The sequence below is a fragment of the Xylaria bambusicola genome (assembly GCF_022495145.1).
Source record: "Xylaria bambusicola strain CBS 139988 unplaced genomic scaffold F5B22scaffold_8, whole genome shotgun sequence".
In the NCBI taxonomy this organism is placed as follows: domain Eukaryota; kingdom Fungi; phylum Ascomycota; class Sordariomycetes; order Xylariales; family Xylariaceae; genus Xylaria; species Xylaria bambusicola.
The window spans coordinates 786,463-801,743 of record NW_025953561.1 but is presented as its reverse complement, the minus strand read 5'-3'; the positions used below and the strand labels follow the sequence as shown (position 1 = coordinate 801,743).

Genomic DNA, 15,281 nt, shown 5'->3' with positions numbered 1-15,281 from the left:
TGGCCGACCCAACGGCTTCTCCAAATTGGACAAAAGTCATGTATGATCGCCTGCATGGTGCTATGTCATGGGGAAGCTAACAGTCAAGAGCCGGACGTCGTGAGCCCGGGTTGAGCCCACCGATCTCCCTTGTACGAGGATATTCAAACGAGCCAGGAGCTTAATCAACCTGGACTCCCCGGACTGTCTGCCTCGGAGGGGGCCTTGATCAAGTTATACCCCCGAGCAATCCGCCACGGGAATCTCTCTCATCTATAATCTACGTATGTCTCAGCTGGCGAGGCGATCGATCTTCCCGTAGCCGAAAGCTGATCTGGACATCATATAGACCTTGGGGTGGCGAGAGATAACTCTTGGGGCGAGTCGGTGACTCGAGCCTCGATTAATCCACCAGGTTCTTGACGAACTTGTGTGTCGAGCACTGGATGCCCGACATCATTGAATCGTCGCGAACATGACGGCGACCTTCACCCCGCCGCTCGCCGCCCTCACCACGGTTTTCACACCGCCATGTCCGACAACATGGCTTCTAACGACGACGAAGGTGCCTTCTCAGTTTCCTCCGTTTCCCACTACTGCAGCACCGTCCTGCGACCCGCCTTCTTGGGATGAATACATCGGCGAGCGTGGTTTCGAATACTATTCGCCTGCCATATGTCCCGACGGATTCTACGTAGGACCATCATGTATCATAACGAACCCGCGGACCCAGCAAGGCTTTCCAGAAATCCAAGGCGGTGAGACAGCAGCGTATTGTATACCAACGTATGCACTACCACTTACAGACTGAGCATCGTAGTTATATGTACTAACTCATGGACTGGATAGTGGCCACACATGTACATCCGATACGTCCGACTTTCGTGGTGGTGTATGGGGTGTCTCGCGGACGGCTTCTGAGAGCGGCGCGCAGGTTACAGTTGGTCCGGCAATTCAAATTCGGTGGCGGGAGGAAGATCTAGAGAATCTTGAGACAGATCCCCTTGATCCAGGGCCAAAAACTACAACTACGCCCAGCCCTACTGTTCCCGATACACTTATAAATGTCCCAGCCCCAACGACGACAGAACTCCCTCCCTCGACCTCGACTTCTTCCTCAAGCACGACGCCGCCTCCACCATCAACAAAGACGTCATCGAGCAGTACAACATCAACACAAGAACCGAGAACTACTCTATCTAGACAAACAAGAGAAACTCTGGGCTCATCTACGTCATCCTCGTCTAGCATACCTCCACTATTAATATCAACGGAAGAAAGCCAGCCAAGCACGACTCAAGAAACAAGTCCCTCGTCATCAAGCGTATCGCCCAGCGATCCTCCAAACGCCTCGCCCCAGCGCGAAGGCGGCGGCACCACCATCGGCAACACATCCTCGAACTTCACCGTAGCCGCGATAGTGCTAAGCGCAGTCCTAATAACCATCATCATAGCATACACTTCGTATTCAATCCTGTACCGCTACCGACGCTATCGCGCAGGCGAGACGGAATCATTCTTTCTATTCGAAATCAAGACCTGGGTGGGCACTCGCGCTCGTGCAGTCAAACGAAAAATCTTGAGGGAGAAGGATATCTACAGCGTCGACGAGAAGGCAGGAGACGGCCGAGACAGGCGGAAGAAATGGAAGCTGCCGGACGCGGAGCTAGGGACCGAGGGGCCTTTGCCGGAACTCGGGGACGAGAAGCCCTTTGGGACCATGGAGAATCCCGCCGAGCTTCCGAGCGTGGACCGATCGAGCTGGAGGTCGAGGATGTCGAGGATACTTTCCCCCAACAGGGCAACTGTGGGGTCTAAGCCTAGTGTCTAATCTGGATAATTAGATGGCGACAGATAGATGTGGAGAGGAGTTGATTTGGAAGATAATTTGGGAGATGTGTGTCTTGAGTCTATGGGTGTAGCCCGACTTGCTGGTGCTGGTTGATATCAAGGTCAAGAACTACTACTAGAGAAAGAACATCTCATATACTTACTTCATGCTCATATACCCTTTTCTGTTTCAGCAAGAAGAATATACATTCATTTATCTCCTTTGGATTTCGAGTTTATTGAATTTTCAAGTGAGTCGCAGCTGCCTTCTTTTAGCATATTGATAACTTGAATGATGGCTTCAATACCCAACTCACCACCCAAGTCTGATAATTTCACATGTGACAGTGTCTACAACAAACACTCCCAATTCCTAAACAGGATAAACTACCTCACCAAGTCCAGAGCACCGTGCCCTCCTGTGTCTCCAAAAAGGAGAATTTGAAGCAGTCACTAAAGGTAATGGCACCTTGGTGGGCCAGGTAATGAGCCACACCCTGCATCTTTATCAGAACAACATGCTACCAATTGCCTGGCAACGCTCCCATAGACGGCCCTCAAGGACGCTAGCGGCATGCTGGCGCGTTAGACCAGTCTACATATCCAAGCTGTGCACCTTCTTCTATTGCAGAAAAGGGTACGTACCGATCCAGAAGAACAAGACAAGAATGAGAACACTCACAACAGTTCATAACCACAGTTCACCAAATACAGAGTCCATCATGTCTCCCTTATTTTTCACAGTCACACCTTCCTTTGTGCACTGAGTGAATATCAGAGACACAGGCATTCACCCAGTGTCCATGGCCATGAAGTACCACCATGGCACCGCCACAGCTAGGCTCACCATCAAGTGAGGCTCTAGCGGCCTCGCCCCCCTCAGTTAATAAGGGCACTGCTCCAAGCAGACGGGCCAAGGCACCCCATGAGTACTCCACGAACCCCAACACGGTCCGTGCTCGACGTCGCCTGTCAAATCTGCCGCCGTACCAACTTGCCGTAGAACGAGCTAGACAAAATGACACAAAAGCAGTGCAAGCCCCTTGGAAGAAGCTTGCCGAGTCCAAGAGTTTCCAGGCAGCTTCACAGACTGACAAGGAGAAAATAATGGAGGAGGTCAAGAAAGAGGTCATGGATCGTCGACGTGGTAAGAAGCAGGATGCCGAGTCCAAGATCGCAGCTCTGAATCAGCAGTACAGCATCGAGGAGAATAACGCCTCTGCTCCTCTCTCTATCGGTCCCAACCAGGCTGTTGCAGACTCTGTGTCACGATTGTTTGCTCTCCCACATACTGCATTCAACAGGGACATTGCCACCAGCCTAGTAACGACGTCTCAGGAGACGCCAGCACAACACATTGCACCGCCCGCTCTAGCTTCCACCTCTTTGGCTTCCACCTCCTCTTTCACTTCCACATCAGCATCTCTTTCCACACACAATGCGGGAACAGCCCCAAAAACTCTAACATCCCTCACCAACTCGCCCAGCAACCGTGCACAAGCCATAAATGCCGCCATCGAGTCACTCAGAGAGCAGCACGAGACCGAGAAACGCCGGTATGAAGCGAAGGAGCGCCACCACGAGCACGAACTAGGCCGTCTCGGGGCAGAAATGCAAGAAATGCGCATCCTGATCCAGAGTCTAACACAGCGCGTAGACCAGCTCTCCATGGCAGACCACCACACTGCTTCCCATCCCCCTGCCCCTGCACCTTCACAACAACAAGCACAGCAGGCACAAATGCAGCAAACATTCCACATCTACCCACAGCATCAGCAGCAGGCAGACTTCGTCGTGGCCACGCCAAGTACCTTCTCTCACACCAATGCGTCCGAGATATTTCCCGCTCCAGTTCCAGTGGATCAACACAATTACCATCATCCATATCCATATGCATATCCGTTTCGCCCGGATTGGAACAATGGCTACGGTTGTGGTGGAGGTCATCAGTATCCGGCCATTGACAATAACAGTAACAATGATGACAATGGTAACAACACTGATGGAAACGCAGTGCCATTTAGTGAGGCAATATTCGAGATTGGGGTACAGGAGAGAGGCGTTTAATCAGGAAGCGGAGAATCCAGAGCCTACGCAGTGTGGAATATCTGCAAGAATGAAGTCAATCTGACAGCTGGTGAAAGAGGGAAAAGAAAAGGGAGAACATAAAATCTTGGTCAAATGCTGACCTAATGTGTAATGTAATTTGAAGATTACAGCCAGTTCCAATAGCCTGGCTCTTCTTACATAGTCTCCGGAGGATTCGTTCAATGCGTATTAGGTTTTTACAAACGGACTCAGGGCAATGAACAAATGGATGAAGGAGTTTGATAGGTACATGATCTACCTCATTCGTATGTTGATACTACTGTCTACATAACATTTGGTGCAGTAGTTCCCGACAACTTAAAAGCTCGATGGGTTTGGTACCTGATAATTCTGACCTTTTAGAACACAGTTAGCTTACTGGCTCTGTCAGACTGAAGGTACGAGGTTGAGAGCTTGACTGGGAATGCTACGCTGACTGACTCACTGCTTGATGCAAGCTAGCCACAAACCCAACCCCCACTCCCAACTCGGGCTCTGACTATACCACACAATGATACTAGTTGCTCTTCAACGTTGGGAAGATGGGGATAGCATCCCAGGGCGAGTTGCCAGATGACGATGTGTCATGGGCCTCACAGCTCGAGATGGCTGGAATCGAAGGCGGACCTTCAGACAACACAGCATTCTAATCAGCATATCGTTCAGGTCCACCTCCGTTTCCATTTCCTCCTGCTCCACCGCGCCAGAGCCCGTAGAACCCCTCGCAGTTCTTCCACATCTTGATAGTACCGTCTTCTGAGCCTGTTGCGTAAAGCTTGCCATCTGGAGAAAACGCAACCGACCAGACAGGACCATGGTGGCCTTTGTGAATATCTAACAGCTGTTAATGTGTGAAATGAATGAATAGGCACACCAAAAACTCACCAATTTCGACACCATCATCCCATCCATAAACTCTGGCCCATGTTGCGGGTTTGTCTTCCCCAACGACAACCTTTCTGCCCTTGGGGTCCACAGCAACACTGGCAACTTGGTAGTCCATTTTGAGACGCTTCAATTCGTTGGTGGCATTCATTCCACCCCAAAAATAGACATATTTTCCCGCAGCAACTGCCAGCACAGGCAAGCCTTCACCAATGTCCGTCCGAGACATCAACTCAGGGGCCAAGCCACAAAGCTCACAGGAGCCAATCTCTCCATCCAAGATCTCTTGCTTGACAACTTCTCGAGTGCGGAGGTCGAACCATCGTAGGACGTTGTTAGAGGCTGTAATCAAAATATTGGGATCCCTAGTCCAAACAATGAATTTGATCAAGGCCGTATGGATATCTTTTCCAATTTCAAACCCCGATGAGGCAGGAATTGTCTGGGCTACCACGTCGCCAGTGTCTTGTGGCTTCACGCTGGTTAGGTCAAAGATGCGGAGCTTCTTCTCCATACCACCAGTTGCAAGAAGATCGGAGCTATCAGGAGGATATGCGATGGCACGGACAATGTGATCGTGCTGAAGGGTACAAAGTAGTTCACCAGTGTGGGTGTCCCAGATTTTGCTATAGACAGCATAAGCGATGAGTAACATGGGCAAACACAAGCACACTTACGCAGTGAAATCAGCAGAAGCGGTAGCAGCTGTGCTGGCATCAGGACTTAGTCTGGCCTGCCACACGGCACCCTTGTGACCGATAAAGGTGCCGATCCAGTCGCCAGTCTGACCATCACGAAGCATAGGGTTACCATCTAAATCCAATCAAGTTAAAACCCATGATGGTGTTACGAGTTCAGAAAGCGCAGAGAGAGGCATACCCTTGCAAGCCGAGATCAAGTAGTACGTATCTTCTTTCTCAAGCGGCGAGAAGCTGATATGAGGGACGGGGCGCGAGTGGCCATGGCAGGTTAAAGGCACGTATTGCCTAGGGACATCGGAAGCGGGAGTAGCCATAGAGGAACAAATCAAGGTCGACAGTCTAGTGGAGAGGGATGGAGGTAGTTGGTAGGGAGACGCAGTGTGGACGAAAGCCGGTAGTTTGAGCGCAAAAGCGAAGTTGTCCACAATGATGATTAGTCGATGGTGTGGTTATAGTCCCTAAGATAGTTGGGCGAAAACAACGGAGTTCGTGGTTGCGACAAGAAGTCTGGCGTGGTCAAAAGGCGAATATGAAGAGGGAGAGGGAGAGGGAGTAAGAGAAACTGTTGCCAGTATGTACTCTAGTCTAATCGATCCGACGTGCTTTTTATATCTTGAGTGTGTACCGTGTTCCGTCTCAATGGGTCAGTGTCGTTCTGGTCAAGTTGTATCGCTTCGTCTCGTGATATCGTGGAAATCGTTAAAAAGGAAAGTATAATTGTGGTTTCTAGTGGTGGATACCCTCTAGCTGAGGCAAGGACAAAAACGGGAAGTGGTTCTAGCCCGAGCGCAACGAAATCTGCGATCCAAATCACAGCAGTGAAGTCGAGCAGTGAGTGAGCGGGAAACGGGGGGGCGAATTGAAGATAAGGAAAGGGAGAACGGAGGGCGGAGGGCGGCCGGCGGCGGGATGAGGATAGAGAAAGCGAGGAGAGGCGGTAGAAATGAGATGGATGAGGACGGGTGGTATGTGGTTGCGAGACAGGTTGGCGCAAGATGGTTTGGAAGATGATGCGCCAGAGAAAAGATGCCGTCGCACAAGGTCAGTGGTTGGATGGATGGATGAATTGAGGAATCTAGGTACACCTCGCCCTAGTCAGGTTACCTGGGACAGGGGGCAAGTTGCGACCAAAAGTGCCTGCTACATGTACCTTCCACACCTAAACGTGCTCTAACGGGTACCTTCCTCATTGGGCACCCGGCACACACTAACCTTAGGTAGGTACCACCAGTATTCATGGGGAAGCTGTTATTGGCATAACTGCACCTGCTTCAGTAAACCTACACCAGATTATTTTTGAAATTAGGGTTAGGTACAACAACATGGATACGAATAGCTTGATAGCTTAGAGTATTCTCAGAATGATGCCTAGATACCTGGGACACTGCGTTGGATCATGGCAGTGTTGGGAGCTGGGAGTTAAGAGATACGTACCTCGGCTTGTACTGGAGGCTTTGAGACAGATACCGGCCTACCTAGTGTAAGCTTATACTTATTGGTAGGTGGGAGGTCGCTTCTGTGATATGAGTCGCGGGTTAGTGGCCCCTTCCATCTATGGATGATATCATTTATGAGATTCAAGGGTAACCTCAACATTGAAAACACCAAATTTTGAAGCTCTTTCTACTACATACCTATGAGGTACTAAAGTATGTGAAGACTTACCTACATAGATAGGTGGTTTTACAGGCCTGTGTATACGATATCTAGAGAATCCTATTTCAATCTTCAAAGAAATCCAGAAGGTCAAGAAAATGACCCATTTCGTGACGTTAGTAATCTGCCAGATAGAAAGGTACAGACTGGTAGAGACTGGTAGCTAAGCTCACCCCTCAATCAACAACACCCACTTGGCGGGGTAGACACATCCATGGATGTCACTAACACTGCTTACCCCAGTTAACACAAGTACTACCTACCATTCTGTCCTCCCGACCTGGCAAACCGTCGACAACGCTTCAACAATTTCTACCTCTCCAACACTCGTGTCATCCAGTGCCCTGAGCAGCAGGCAATGTCTACCTTCAGACTGTCTGCGCAGCTGGCTGCTCACAAAGCCGACGTATGTGTTCTGTTGCGGTCACCAGTCCTCTCTTATCCATCCATGGTTTCTCTAGCACTCTGGCATCACCGCTGGTTGCTCACTCGCCCTTCCAATATCATCTGTGGAATGGGATCGGACACTATACTAGCTATACTAAGACACTTCCCAATAATCATTGCACATTCGCGCATGACCTCTCGGAAGCTGTCGTCTAATTCACTCTTCAATAGGTTCGCGCTGTGCACTTCCCCGCCCCCGATCTCGTGCTGTCGGCCTCGCGAGACCATACAGTACGCGCCTGGTCCCGAAGCACACCCTCTCCTCCGGCCTTCGAACCCCGTACTGTGACTCAAGGCTCCGATTTCGTCAATAGCCTAACCTGCTTACCACCCTCTCCTGCCTTTCCAAATGGCCTGGCTATATCTGCCGGTAGTGATGCCATCATCGATGCTCGATCCGTCACCGCTGGACCCTCCGACAATGCCGAACGTTTGTTGATCGGGCATGCTCAAAATGTATGCGCTTTGGCTCTTGTTCCAGGTGCTAAATTCATCGCATCCGGGAGCTGGGATCGTACCGCCCGTATATGGAGCGTAGAAAACTGGGAAACTGTGGTTGTCCTAGAAGGCCATGACGGTGCTGTTTGGGATGTTTTGCCCTTGAGCGAGAACCTCGTCGTTACCGGCTGCGCCGATAAGAACATTCGCGTTTTTGAACTAGGCAAGTCTGTCGCCGGCCAAGTCGAACCCCGGTCCACTATCTATACTCCAGATGTTGTGCGTGCCCTTTGCGCGGTGCCTAAGGGTCACCCAAGCGGCGCCGACATCGCAAGTGCTAGCAATGATGGTATCATACGCTTATGGAAGCTCAACGGCCAGCAAGTTGGTGAACTTACAGGGCATGAGAGTTTCATATACTCACTGACGTCATTGCCTACCGGCGAGCTTGTTAGCTCCGGCGAAGATCGCACAGTTCGCATATGGCGTGGCTTCGAGTGCGTCCAAACTATTACGCACCCTGCTATTTCAGTATGGTCTGTCGCAGCTTGTGCTGCCAATGGCGACATTGTGTCCGGCGCCAGTGATGGTGTCGTCCGCATCTTTTCACGTAGCGCAGAACGTGCTGCTAGCCCCGAGACGATAGCTCACTTCGATGAGTCAGTCAAGTCCTCATCCATCCCACAGCAACAAGTAGGTGGTGTCAACAAAGAAAAGCTACCCGGTCCGGACTATCTAAAGACAAAATCCGGCACCAAAGAAGGTCAAGTTCAGATGATTAAGGAGGAGGATGGGTCTGTTTCGGCACACCAGTGGTCAGCCGGTCAATGGATCAATGTCGGTACCGTTGTGGATGCAGTCGGCAGTAGTGGCCGAAAGGTTGAGTATAATGGACAATCATACGACTATGTTTTCGATGTCGCAATTGAAGAGGGCCAGCCCTCTCTCAAACTACCTTATAACTTATCAGAAAACCCTTACGCACGAGCACAAAAGTTCATCGACGACAATGAGCTTTCTCAGAACTTTTTAGACCAGGTAGCTCAATTCATCGTCTCTAATACGCAAGGTGCAACGATTGGACAAAATGAAGAAACACCCTCAGGGCCAGACCCGTACGGCACCGAATCCCGATATCGACCTGGGGAGGAAGCAAATACTCCGAAAATTCTACCAATTCGCGATTATTTAGACATCACCGTCGCAAAATACGACCGTTAGTATTTGTATCCTTTCTCTTTTAGTCCAACTTTGCACTGACTATCTGCAGCCATATTTAAGAAGATTTCAAGTGTCAATGCTGCTCTTGTTGCTGCTGGCCGCAAAGATATCTCTCTTAACCCTTCCGCACAAAATGCCATAGAGGCTCTCAAGTCGGTATTAGAATCGAAAAAACCCGTAATGGATGAGTTCACAATTAGCTTATTTGTCATGATGTGCACACAATGGGACTACACGGATCGGGTGGCTCCTCTAGATATTTTACGATGTATTGCGGTGTCACCTACTGCCGCCAAGTTCAGGTCGCCAGGCGACGATCACAGCATGGTCAAGATAGCAATCTCGGCAGCACTCGAAGGCGTTCCTGAAGGAAGTGAACCAAACGAGAACTGTGTGATGATGGCACTGCGGACAATTGCCAACTTATTCAAGACTGCAGAAGGGAGGAAACTTGTAGCGCAGCCTTCTGAGATATCTGCCGTGATCTCATTCATCAGCCGAGTTGTTGGAGTTCGGGGCCAGCCTCCCATTGGGCCCTTCAATCGGAATCTCTTGATCGCTTTGACGACAGTTTTCGTCAACTACGCCGTTTTAGCTTCAAAACAACTAGGAAGCATATCAACAGAGAACCAGGCTCGGCTTATATCACCTCTGGCTCTAGTGCTTCAGAAACAAACAGATTCCGAGGTCATATATAGAGCGCTCGTAGCTGCTGGTACACTCATCACTGTTATTGGCAAGGCGGCCCCCGAAGCTAAGAGCTTGTCGTCTTCAATCAAATCAGCTAAAGAGAGGGTATCGGAGACGAGAGTTCAGACAGTTGCCAACGAGTGTCTGTCGCTTCTAACCTAAGATTGTGCTATTACTAATTCTACAGGCTATCATACTTAGGCGATGCGCATGAATTGTATGAGCTATGAGGGCCTTTTGCATTTTTGGAAGCTCCGAGGCTGGCGTTAGTCAATAGCATGTTGGTCTGATAGAGGTACGGAAGGTGGTTCACCACTAAGCCGTCATTCAAAGAGCGACCCCTGTTTAATGTTAGTTGCGCTGTCGGAGATAGAATGGGAGGAGAGGACTCGGGCACTGGATATATCATTGACATCCCGTGTGGGTGAATTTGGCGGAGAGAAAAACAAACGCTATCTAGTACTTAGTCCGATGTTGGCATTATCCTGACAGCCCCTATTTGTAACATGACGGTCAGAAGGTGTGTGTGTAACAGTGAATGCAGTGATGACACCCTTATCACTTAATCGGCGCGTCTTCAAACGGTATGGGATACCTACGTACTAACCGACGTCGCACTTGACTTGAGCTCGGGTCTGTTAGGCGTAACGTAACGTAATGCGCAGCAAATGTGTTTCTGATTCGCTACCTATTGGACCACAAGGTGTATTTCTTGTAAGTATTAGTCTATCTACATACACCCTGACGCATCACGCATCACGCATTCATTCATCAAGTGATTACATTACTTTCAGTACATCGTTTCATACACGCATTAAGATACAAGGACACCAGGAGAAAGGAAAAAGACGATGAGATATCGCTTATATAGATTGAATATTTCATTTATCAAAAGCTACGTAAGACAAGACAGATACACCACTATCTGGCCTCGGAGATGTTTTAAGTAAATTTCGTAGGTATGCATTTGCTAATGATCCCGGAACGCCTGCCTGCCTGCCAGGTTTCCGCCTTTGATGACGCTATTATATAATAAATAAATAAAAAGAGAATAAGTTAAGGATATACAGTTTGAACATATTGGGTATAGAGCTTTCTTTCCTTCCTTCCTTCTTGTTTTCCTCACTTTCCGTCGTCGTAGACATCTTCGCACAGCTGGATTTCGGAAGGGGTTCTGATTTTTTTTTTTAATCCTGTTTTATGTGTTATGTTGTTTTTACATTAACAACCACGCGGCTCCCGCTAGTACAGGGAGATAGCCGAGCCAGGGAGCCGCGGTGCGCAGGCTTGCGGCGGCAGTGGCGACGTTCTGGTCGGCCGTGTCGCCGATGGCGTGCGTCGTTATGGTGTAGATGCTCGCGAAGCCGAGGTCCGAGCTGTTGTAGCAGTTGGTCTCGTTAACCACTGGTATCCTCTCATCGCCGGGTTCGGCGAAGGTGATGTCGACGCACTGGGGACGGGCAGAGTTAGCTTTTTATTTTTTTCAAGTAGGGAGCAAGAGGGTAGATATACCGAGAATAAAGCGGCGCCGTGCATAGCGATTTCCACAATCTGGATCGTGGCGTTGTCGCCGGGGTTCATGGTCCAATTCGTCGGCAGTGAGACCTGTGGCAGACAGACTGTGCCGGGATATGGCCCGTTCGAGGGGCCTAGGAGCTGGAATGGTGGGACCATGGGGTTGGACATGTTCAATGGGCCGCCGTCGGGTCCATCGGTGCCGACGCCGATGTTGACGTAAAGAAATGCGGTCTGATGGCCTTGGAACCAGCCCGGCTGGAATGCTAACGCACCACCTGTTGTGGGCCAATATGTCCGGTTTGTTGTGAGATTGATACCGCCGCCTAATTTTGAGTGTTAGTAATTTGATAGATCTTACATTTCGCAAGGAGAGTGAACGCTGCTTACATGGGTACTGCCATTGCATGCCATATGGCCAGTCGTCATTTGTATGTAAGTTGTTCCCTCGCCATCCGGGATATGTGATGACGGTGTGTGCTGATGCCAAAGTGGCGGCCGTCGTGGCCAGCAATAGTGAAGGCAACATTTTGCAATATCTGCGAGGTTGTAGGTGTGCCAGAGATATGATTTCCCTTTTAAGGGAAAGTGAGGTTGTTCTGTGAGCAATCCCCTTGTCGCTCGATTATCCCCCTCAAACCACCGTAGATTTTATCGTGTTAGGACGATGTTCCGTTTTCCCAGCGTCTGTTCAGAACCGAAATTACTCTCCCCTGAATGTCAACGGAATTACTGAGTTGGGGTAATTCGCGCTCGAGGGAAGTTGTTAAGGGAGTAACACCAACACACTCGTGGTGTTCAGTGGTAGTCTGATCGCGATGAGGGTGAGATTGATCCAAACCTCTCCTGATCACGAGCAATTCGGTCGTCAAAAAATAGGTCGCACGAAAGAATTGAGAAATGTCAATGAAGAAGCAAGGCTGGGCGATAAAGGGCGGTCATCGCCGTTAAGAATGGGCACGCGGCCTAACCGGCGACCAAGCGCCAACAGCAATGCGCTCTTCTCATCACAACCTGCATGGCCACCAAGATACCACCCCGCCCCCAGAGACCCAGGGGCCTACCCATCTGGGCGGCATTCCAGCCTCGACGGACCAGTGAGGATGGCTGGACGGTGTGCACGACGTGCGTCGGTCCTGTCAGACGGCCAATGGGAGGGCGACGACGAAGCAACAGCGAGCCGCTGAGCATCGAGGGCCAGCGGGGGCGTGATTTGAGGGCGAGATAGCCAATGGCAGCGTCTGGTGGGCATGGACGAGGTTGTGGTCCGGAGGCAAGCTACAGGGTTTCCCAGCAAGCGGACAGCTAGCGGGGAGAGATTTGTCCAAGGGTCGCCCGTCACTGGAGCTTGCGCAACCAGTCAGACGACGGAGCTCACAACCATTAAGCGCTGAGCTATCCAACTTGGGAAAGCGAGTGTGCCCATCCATCTCCACTCCCAGAGCGATTCGGGCGGGAGCCAAGACGCGAGCCTTGGCGGCCTGTAGAACAGCAGAAGCTCGAAAGGGTCGAGAGAGTCAGATAGGTAACACCCCAAGACTATTTTTGGGATCTTTGCACGAGTGTGAGTAGGTGAGAGTCTGACCATCATGACGCTACCACATTACATTCTGTCGAACCAGACATCTTCACTAGATAGATGCTGGGTATGACCACAGCGAAGAGATACATAATCTGACGATAATCATGACGAATAAAAGGTGGTCGATCTGAATGCATTATTCCCGAGCTCTGATCCATGCATCGATGCAAGCAAGACGAGCGACAAGACATGCAAGAAACAGCCTCGCGAGACCCAATTATAGGCCAAGCCCGCCACCGACCGGCAGCCGAATCGTGATGGAAGTGTTGGACCGGCAGTCAATCGGTCTCCTTGCAGACGTTATATGCAAGCGCTCTACTCTTGTGAAACGGGAGGAACACCAGACACGCGGATAGCTCCCGCAGCGGTCACATCTTTGGTCGCGCGTTGCGGTCGCTCGGGATGGTTCAAGATAGGGTCAAGGTCGTTGTGCTGGATCTACAGGGGTTACACCATCTCTGTAATACTTGTTGTGATAATGCTAAACGCAGCGAGATGATCGGTGATGACGAGAGTAGCACAATGATGCACTAGAATAGATTTACTATGCTGACACTATCACAAATGTCGAGACAGACGGGCTACACTGGGAAAGAAGAAGAAGCTATCGTCTAACATTTGATTGAAAGGTTACTGAGGTTGGCTGGGTGGTAGGTCCACATGGCGGATAAATCTCAATCTCTGAATTCGAACACTTAATTTTATATATGTATTTCGATATGTGTGTATATGTATTTAACAAATAATACCTATTTAAAAGGGAGGCCGAAATACCCACTACATACATACCTACAGTATGTACATAGGTACAGGAAGTACAGAAGGGTACCTATGTACCTATGTAGATCCTTGCTGACCTGCGCTACACCAATTGGTGGGTTCATGGGGCTTTTGTGTAGGCTCAAGAACCATTCACTCTTCTCACGGTTTATTGAGCGTCATATTCCATCTTTTCTCAGATACCCATGTCACTCACTACAGAAGATGAGCCACCGGAGGTATGGGTCAAAGTCCATCGCCGTAAGGGACGGCGCTGCCAGAAAAAGCCGACATTGACTGTCTCTGTCCCGAGCACTTTGCTGCCAAGCCCGGCAAGTCTGTCTCTCGAGCAAGTAAAGCAGGACTATGACCGTATTGCTGGCCAGTGGAAATCCTCATCTTCTTTTACCCAACTTCAAGACCTACTCTCTAGCTATGCTGCTAGCGTCAACGTCAATGTGGCCACCGCCATCTGCTTTGGTCTGGGCACCTTTGATCCGCCTGATGGTGCGTGGGAGCAGAAACGCAAGGCCCACATCCAGCTAGCTGCCTTCCTTTCCATCGTCGAACACCTTCAAACTCAAGCGAGCCACCAAATTCGCTGTCTTTTCCAGGAGCCTATACTCAACTCCGTCGACAAAGTCTTCATTGAGAGCCTAGGCCATGAAGTCGTGGAATCTCCCGCTGGGTTTCAGCTCGTCGACCCTAAGACCCTGGCATTCGGAGTACACTTGTACAGGGATATTTATTCCCAGGTTATAGCCACACACATCCCTGCCATGTTTATCGGAACTTCCTATGGGACTTGGGAAGAGTAAGTTCATCATGGCCCCAATCGCTCAATCTTCTCCTAATGATTGCAAATGGTAACTGTGGCTTTTGGACTAACATGTCAAAGCTCTCACGGCCCTGAAAATTTAGATTGGACACGGATGAAGCAGCTAGACCAGCTTTGCGTCAAGGCCAAGTTCCCAGAAAATCAGGCCGACACCACATTCTCTAGCACGACGATTCACTGGCGATTCAGGGATGAGAGCTGAGAGCTGAGATCGTTGTCTCCCACAGCACCTTCATTCTGCCTACCATCGTGGTAGATGCTAGAATCTGAACTTATCGCGACATGGACTGTGTCCAGTCAATAGCCACATGAATTATAGTTCGCCTCTCCAACATCATGTAGTGTTACGACATGTTCCAGGGTGGCGCCGAACATGCAAATGGCTTGGAAATGTGCGATGGTATTATCGTGAAACAGGTGGTGCAGCCTTCATTCCTAAGCAATAGGACTTAAATTCGCACCATCAAGGCCTGGAGTCGCGAACACCCTTACCTCATTAGCATCGACAGTGATTGGCATTGAGCTTGAGCGAAAATCCGTGCATAGTGCGACTTTTCCGAGCCTGGTTCTGTGGCAATCTGGGACAGCGTACATAAGCCCTGACGATTCTTTGGTCCTATCTCGTTGGCTTTGATGAGACTTCCGTGAAGAT

At 50.0% G+C, this 15,281-nt stretch overlaps 6 protein-coding genes across 6 annotated transcripts; 4 read left to right on the top strand and 2 right to left on the bottom strand.

The window, feature by feature from the left end:
• Nucleotides 1-252: 252 nt before the first annotated feature.
• Nucleotides 253-1,893, top strand: F5B22DRAFT_546414 (uncharacterized protein). The gene is made up of 3 exons (XM_047972911.1): nucleotides 253-263; nucleotides 329-765; nucleotides 829-1,893. The coding sequence occupies exons 2-3, from the start codon at nucleotides 455-457 to the stop codon at nucleotides 1,808-1,810; spliced, it is 1,293 nt and encodes a 430-aa protein (XP_047833690.1). The 5' UTR covers nucleotides 253-263; nucleotides 329-454; the 3' UTR covers nucleotides 1,811-1,893.
• Nucleotides 1,894-2,335: 442 nt separating this feature from the next.
• Nucleotides 2,336-4,209, top strand: F5B22DRAFT_546376 (uncharacterized protein). Its single transcript, XM_047972910.1, has one exon. It carries the CDS (start codon nucleotides 2,632-2,634, stop codon nucleotides 3,874-3,876), a length of 1,245 nt encoding a protein of 414 aa, XP_047833689.1. The 5' UTR covers nucleotides 2,336-2,631; the 3' UTR covers nucleotides 3,877-4,209.
• F5B22DRAFT_546375 (WD40-repeat-containing domain protein) lies at nucleotides 4,210-6,111 on the bottom strand. The gene is made up of 4 exons (XM_047972909.1): nucleotides 5,662-6,111; nucleotides 5,460-5,595; nucleotides 4,783-5,408; nucleotides 4,210-4,731 (listed from the first exon to the last, which is right to left on the bottom strand). The coding sequence occupies exons 1-4, from the start codon at nucleotides 5,795-5,797 to the stop codon at nucleotides 4,544-4,546; spliced, it is 1,086 nt and encodes a 361-aa protein (XP_047833688.1). The 5' UTR covers nucleotides 5,798-6,111; the 3' UTR covers nucleotides 4,210-4,543.
• Nucleotides 6,112-7,273: 1,162 nt separating this feature from the next.
• F5B22DRAFT_546334 (ubiquitin homeostasis protein lub1) lies at nucleotides 7,274-10,107 on the top strand. Its single transcript, XM_047972908.1, has 3 exons — nucleotides 7,274-7,545; nucleotides 7,758-9,240; nucleotides 9,295-10,107. Exons 1-3 carry the CDS (start codon nucleotides 7,498-7,500, stop codon nucleotides 10,095-10,097), a joined length of 2,334 nt encoding a protein of 777 aa, XP_047833687.1. The 5' UTR covers nucleotides 7,274-7,497; the 3' UTR covers nucleotides 10,098-10,107.
• Nucleotides 10,108-11,151: 1,044 nt separating this feature from the next.
• F5B22DRAFT_634557 (uncharacterized protein) lies at nucleotides 11,152-11,979 on the bottom strand (the record flags this gene model as incomplete). The annotated part of the gene is made up of 3 exons (XM_047976995.1): nucleotides 11,152-11,385; nucleotides 11,448-11,776; nucleotides 11,841-11,979. The coding sequence occupies 3 exons, from the start codon at nucleotides 11,977-11,979 to the stop codon at nucleotides 11,152-11,154; spliced, it is 702 nt and encodes a 233-aa protein (XP_047833686.1).
• Nucleotides 11,980-13,897: 1,918 nt separating this feature from the next.
• Nucleotides 13,898-14,948, top strand: F5B22DRAFT_546273 (uncharacterized protein). Its single transcript, XM_047972906.1, has 2 exons — nucleotides 13,898-14,605; nucleotides 14,690-14,948. The coding sequence occupies exons 1-2, from the start codon at nucleotides 13,998-14,000 to the stop codon at nucleotides 14,829-14,831; spliced, it is 750 nt and encodes a 249-aa protein (XP_047833685.1). The 5' UTR covers nucleotides 13,898-13,997; the 3' UTR covers nucleotides 14,832-14,948.
• The last annotated feature ends 333 nt before the right edge of the window (nucleotides 14,949-15,281 follow it).